Source organism: Chrysochloris asiatica, unplaced genomic scaffold (assembly GCF_000296735.1).
Source record: "Chrysochloris asiatica unplaced genomic scaffold, ChrAsi1.0 scaffold00116, whole genome shotgun sequence".
Taxonomy (NCBI): Eukaryota; Metazoa; Chordata; class Mammalia; order Afrosoricida; family Chrysochloridae; genus Chrysochloris; species Chrysochloris asiatica.
In genome coordinates this window covers 5,007,808-5,014,192 of record NW_006408634.1, presented here as the reverse complement: position 1 = coordinate 5,014,192, position 6,385 = coordinate 5,007,808, and the positions used below count along the sequence as shown (strand labels likewise).

The 6,385-nt window shown below is 49.0% G+C and overlaps 1 protein-coding gene across 1 annotated transcript in view; it reads right to left on the bottom strand.

Moving 5' to 3' along the window:
* Positions 1-3,623, bottom strand: part of KLK14 (kallikrein-related peptidase 14) — a 6,667-nt gene extending 3,044 nt beyond the window's left edge. The window contains exons 1-3 of the mRNA XM_006868130.1: positions 3,584-3,623; positions 2,520-2,691; positions 136-389 (exon numbers count right to left, since the gene is read on the bottom strand). Of these exons, the coding sequence (XP_006868192.1) occupies positions 136-389; positions 2,520-2,691; positions 3,584-3,623 (466 nt within the window). The remainder of the gene's footprint in view (positions 1-135; positions 390-2,519; positions 2,692-3,583) is intronic.
* Positions 3,624-6,385: the final 2,762 nt, after the last annotated feature.

Here is a 6,385-nt window from a genome sequence, read left to right as displayed (position 1 = left end):
CAGACCCAGGAGTCCATGTCCCCAGCCCCTCCTCCCTCAGACCCAGGAGTCCCCGCCCCCAGCCCCTCCTCCCTCAGACCCAGGAGTCCAGCCCCTGGACCCTCCTTTCCAGGATGCCTGGATCTGTGTCCTCACCAATGGGGCTGGTTGTGGTGCCCCAGCCTGACACGCGACAGGAAGTCCCAGGGTTGGCACAGGACTGAGCCACTTGGATGGGCTTCACTGCTCTGCCCAGACGGGCGGGCTTTTCCAGCCGTAGCAGCATCAGGTCATTGTCGTGGGTCCGGGAGTTATAGCGAGGGTGTACCACTTGGCGAGCCACCCGTAACACCTGTTGCGTGGCTTCCCATCTCTTCAGGTTGTTCTTGCCCAGGGCTACCCGAAGGATCCTGGTCCAGGACCCCAAGAGTAGTCATGCTTAAGATCTGACCCGGAGACCCCTCCCCACCCTGCAGCACCATCCGGGTCTCTGTGGTTGGGTTTTCCTCCATGTCTAACCCACTGCCCTCTTATGGCAAGACACTGAGGTGGTATAACTTAATCATCTGGTTGGTCAATGGAAGGTTATCAGTGTGGACCAATCCAGCAGCTCTTTGAGAGAAAGGTCTGTCTGGCAATCTGCTTCCATAAAAGATTACACTCAAGAAGACCCCATGGAGCAGTTCTACTGGGACCCAATGGGGTCCCTGTGAGTTGAAAACAGTTTGCTGGGATTCAATAACAGTAACATCCCTCTAAGGGCAGACTGAGCATTTCCTGGTTTCCTGTACCCTTTCCCATAGTCTGGGCATTCTCTCTAAATTCATCTCTACTTTCCTACACTTCCTCTCTTGAGTTGTGCTCTGGTTCCTGGCTTGGGTGTAAATAATGACTGTGAATTTGGGGTTCAGCTCTAGAGTCTATGTTGGATTATATGCTTTGAGTTCTAGGTGAGACTCTTAGCTCTGACTCTAGATTCTAAATCAGAATTGATACTCTGGAGTGGGCTCTAGGGCAACATCATCCTACTGATGCCCAGGCTCTGGGGTCTAGACCTTTTGAATTTGTGACTATAAGGATCAGAGCTCTCTATATAGAGTCTGAATAATGGCATAAATTCTAGGTACTGGTGTGAGTTTTGTTCAGAGTTGTTGGTGTTGTTTCTGTTAAGTGCTGTCAAGTCAATTCCAACCCGTTGTGACCCTTTATATAGGGGTTCCAAGGAGCAACTGGTGAACTTGAACCTCTGATTTTGCAGTCCAGCACATTAGCCCAGCCGAGGGTTATATTTTGAGCTCTGTATTATGGTTTAGATCTGGATTCTTGTATTAGTTTGAGCTTTAAATTTAGGGTAAGCTGCTGATTCTGTATTGAGTGATAAATGATTAGACATTGATATGAGCTCCAGTTTCTAAATTGAGTTCTGGGTTCTAGATTAAGCTCCAGAATATGGCCTGGGTTCTAGACACGGGTTAGAGTTCTGTACTCCAGCAGGGCTCTGTTTCAGATTGAATTTCAGCTTATAGTAAGTAGTTCAACTCTTGGATCTAGACTCTGATCTAGATCTTGGTTTCAGGTTGGACTCTGGATTCTAGGCAGAGCTCCAGATTAATGTTTGAGTCAAAATTCTACATGACATGCTGATCTGCACTCTGGATTTTGTGTTCTAGACACTAGGATGAAATCTGGGCTCTTGGTTCTAGACTGAGCTTCAAGTTAAGGCATTAGATCTGGGTTCATAGTTACTTGTTGAGTTCTGGGCTCTAGTCTGATCTTTGATTTCTCAGCCAGGGTTTGGGTTGCTATGTTTAGGTCTAGAATCTGGCTGTGGGTTCTATAGGGAGCTTCAGATTATGGTCTACATTCTGAGTTTTAGACACTGAGTTCTAGACACTGAGTTCTAAGCTGTTCAGAGAATGGCTGTAGATTTGACTGCCTTAAATCTTGGATGTGTAATGGGCTGAAGGTTCTGTTCTCTAAAGCTCTGAGCTGTATGTTCTAGTAGGATTCCCTCATGAATTTCAGAACACATCCCTATCCTTTATGGATCAACGGCTCACTGCAGGTTCTGTGTTGTTGTTATTAGGTGTCGTCAAGTCAGTTCCGACTCATATCGACCCAATATAGGGTTTCCGAGGAACAGCTGGTAAGCTTGAACTGCTGACCTTATGGTTTAAACTGGCCGTTCAGTCCAGTACATTAACCCACAGTGCCACACCAGGACTCTATAATGGGTCCCAAATCTTAATCTTTATGTAGAACTTGGGCTCTGAATGGATCTCCAAGTTATACATTAGGTTCTAGGTTCTTTGTGAGATTCTAAGCAGGCTTGTGGGTTCTAAGCCATTTATCTGCTTTCAGAATCTAAACTGAGTTCAAGATTCCATATTCTGAGCTGTGGTATTGGTTCTAGACTCGTATCAAGATCCCAAACCAAGACATAGATTCTACACTGTATTGTAAATACAGATTTCCAGTTGAGCTCCTGAATTCTAGATTCTGGGATGCACTTGGACCATGCAGAGGGGAGAGTCACTCACGGTCGGGCGCAGTGAGCAGCAGTGATGACCCAGTGGTCAGACAGCATGGCCCCTCCACAGAGGAAGGAGCTCCAGGGACCTGCCAGTAGGGCTGCCTGCCATGGCTGGGAGTTCTGGATACATGGATAACCACCAATTATCTTATTCTCATCCTCTTGGCTCTGTACCATGGCTAGAAATAGGCAGGAGTGGGATGGAGTTGGAAAAGCAGATGAGCAAATGTTCTACTTCCCAACCCTGTAGGAATCCAAATTCCCACAAATCCTCTTCATTTTGGGTTAGCTCCAAACCACCTATTTCTATCTGCCCCACCCAGTGGGAGATATGCCCAACATTACCCCCCTGTTATTGCCCTAAACAACAGGGGATCTTCTGAGCTCCCTTACCACCTCTACCATAGTCACCAGAATTGTTGTTACTAAGAGTCTTCAAGTCAGTTCTAACTCACAGCGACCCTGTACAGGGTTTCCTATTAGTTTGATCCACAGTCTCCTCATTCAGGTCATTGTTACAATTACTACTTTCGAGTCTACTCTCCCACATTCACATCCTATCGCCACTGTTCACAATATGCTGTGTATCCTTCCATTAGTCCTTCCCCCAAACATTCAAGGAGTTCTCTATCCCTTCCATAACTTTCCTAATCAATGTGAACTCCAAATACCCATGATCTCACCCCATAGTCATTATATCCACATTATCACATCTGTTCCCATGACTTATCTCCCTACTATACCTTTCCATCATCACTCTGACAACGTTCCATGTTTTTTCCATATTACTTCTTCTCTAACATGGTCAAGACGTGCCCTGTGGTCTTCCCTTTTCAATATGACCCACCCAGGACCCCAAAAGCTTCCACATCTCCTCATCTATTTCTCCTCACTTAAGACTGCCTCCCCTCTCTAATTTAATATCTACACTCAGAACTTGGATCCCCACTGTGCTCCTCAATCATGATCCCCAAACTATACCTTATTTGTTCTCACCAGCCCACCTGTGAACATTCTGATTCTCCAGGGACTCCCCCACCCTACTCCACCCCCAACCCACTGCTACCTTACCTACAGCCAAGATTTGAAGTGCTGTCAGTAGGAAGAACATTCTGTGGGGTGAAGGGCAGGTTCTAAACAAAGCAGAGAGGAATAGGTTGCAAAAGACAGAAGCTGAGAGACAGAGACAGCAGAGGTACCTACACCAAGACCTTCAGAGACACACAGACAGCGGGGGGAGAGGTAAAGGCGAGAGACTAGGAGGACAGGCCCAGGGGGTTCCTAGGTGGTGAAAAGGAAGGCGTTGAGCAAGGTTCAGGTCCTGCCTGCCTAGGTGCGTGGAGGAAATGGGAGTGGTACCTCTCTTCCCTGGTTGTGCAGAAGCCTTTTATCCTTGGTCTGGGCAGCTGGCCCTGCCCCCCGCCCTTCTCCTAACATTTTTTTATTACCAAGTTCCCATTCCAGGGCTCCTAGGTCCCATCCCCTCCCTCCCCTCTTTGACCAGAGAAGCAGCCACAATTGTTCCCGAGAACACACCCATTGAAGATGTTATAATCTGAGAGGAATCCAGGGAGGGGGACTCCAGGGTAGGGTGGGCAAGGGAACATCCCCAATCAGTGGTGGTAGATTGTTGACACTGAGGAGAAAGGGAAGGTGAACACAGACTTAGAGAAAGATGTTGGGAGCGGCTGAGAGATGGAGGGCAGGGGGAAGAAAGGCCGGGGGAATGAAAAAGAAGCAAAAGATGAAGGTGGAGAGACCGAGAGAGAGTAAAAGACATAAAACAGAGAGAGAGAAATATCAAAGGCAAAGAAAACTGAGGAGAAAAATACTGGGCTTGCTGTGGTGTGGGCTTTAATGTTCTAGATTGAACTAGAAAGCAGGGAAGAAGACAGAGATAGATGGGGAAACAAGAGGCAGAGGGGAGAAACACAGGACAGAGGAAGAAGGAAGTAAGACTGAAAGTCAAAGAGAGATGAAGGTGAAGAGGTGGTGGTGTAGAGAGAAAAGCAGAGGGAAGGGAGTGAAGACGGGATAGAGAAAGACACAAAGAAAAAGGAAACAGTGGAGAAGATAAGCCCCCCAGCACAATCCACACAGCATGTCAGCAATGACGATGGAAAGAGGTGATGGGGAGGCGGTGAAACAATGGGAGAGAGAGCAAATGAGGATGACGATGTTGATGTGTGAAGAGGAGACTGAGAGTGAGATGAATAAAGAAGAGGTGATGGAGATACAGATAGAAGAGACTTAGCCTGAGAGAAAAGAGACAAGGAGGCAGAGATGGAAGGTGAGAACTCCAGGAGAAGCTGAGGAGGCTGGGGGTTGGGATGGAGAAAGAGCAGGAGACAGAGACAGGCTGCCCAGGGCACTGGACACTGGACAGCCCTGTCTTCTAAGCTTTCTCATTTAGTGGTCCTCAGAATCCTGAGAGGGGAGAAGAAGAGCGTTAGTGGCAGAACTATGTTCCTCAACTGGAGCCATGCAAAGGGGCTGGGGAGAGTGGGGCAAGATCTAGTAAGAGATGGAGAGAGAGACAGTAACAGAGACTCAGAGAAAGGGGAGCCAAGACCTGGAGAGAGGGGGGCAGAGACCCAGGGGGGGTGACAGAGACCCAGAGAGAAGGGGACAGAGACCCAGAGGGGAGGACAGAGATCCAGAGAGAGGGGGACAGAGACCCAGAGGGGGGAACAGAGACCTAGAGAGAGGGGGACAGAGACCCAGAGGGGGGAACAGAGACCTAGAGAGAGGGGGTGGCAGATCCCAGAGGGGAGGACAGAGATCCAGGGAGAGGGGGGCAGAGACTCAGAGACATAGGGGGACAGAGACCCAGAGAGAAGAGGGAACAGAGCCCCAGGGAGAGGGGAACAGAGAGACCCAGAGAGGGAGGGGAACAGAGATCTGGAGGGAGAGGAGGACAGATATCCAGAGAGATAGGGGGACAGAGACCCAGGGAGAGGGGTGCAGAGACCCAGAGAGATAAGGGGACAGAGACCCAGGGAGAAAGGGGGACAGAGACTCAGAAGAACAGGAGAGAGAATGGGAGTGAAGAGGAAGAATGCCAGACAGCCAAGCTGAGAGCCTGAGGCTAGAGGTCCCATCCTAACTTGGGGGGAAGAGTCTGCCATGCTCAGCCCCTCCCCCAGCCTCTTAAATTCCCTAATGACTATAATTTATCTCTGGATCTTGGCAACCCCATCTCCAGAGCAAGACTATGACTCAGGAGGCCTGCCTCTCACATTCTGGGACCAGTTCCCAAACCCCTTTCCTCCCAGGTCTTTCCCTGCCTGGACACCTGCCTCGGCCATCTTGGCTGATCCTTAGCCCAGGTCTGAGGGTTCACTGAATCCATAGTCTCACTTCTTCCTGCGTGCATTTCTGTTTCCTGGGAATGAGCCCACTAGTGGGCTCCACTGCTTTGTTACTGCCCAGGCCCAGACAGCCAGATGAGAAACCAGAAGAGCAAGATGCACAAATTGAGGACCTTGTGTGTGTGTTGTTGTTGTTGTTACATGACACTGAGTCAGTTCCGACTCATAACGACACTGTTTAGTTTCCGAGGAGCGACTGGTGGGTTTCAAGGTGACCCTATGGTCCTATCCTCTGAGCCCTGGTGTGGCACTGTAGAATCAGTGTTCGACCACAACAAGGGTGGTCTGTACTGAAAGGTTCAAACTCACCAGCTGCTCCTCAGAAACTTTAATCAGGGTCACTATGGGTTGGAACCAACTCAACAGCACTTAACAACAACATACATGTATATAGTGGTGGTGATGGTTATGTGCCATGGAGTAGATTCCGACCCATAGCAACCCTGCATAGGGTTTCCGAGGCTGTAAATCTTTATGGGAGCAGAAGGCCTCAGCTTTCTCC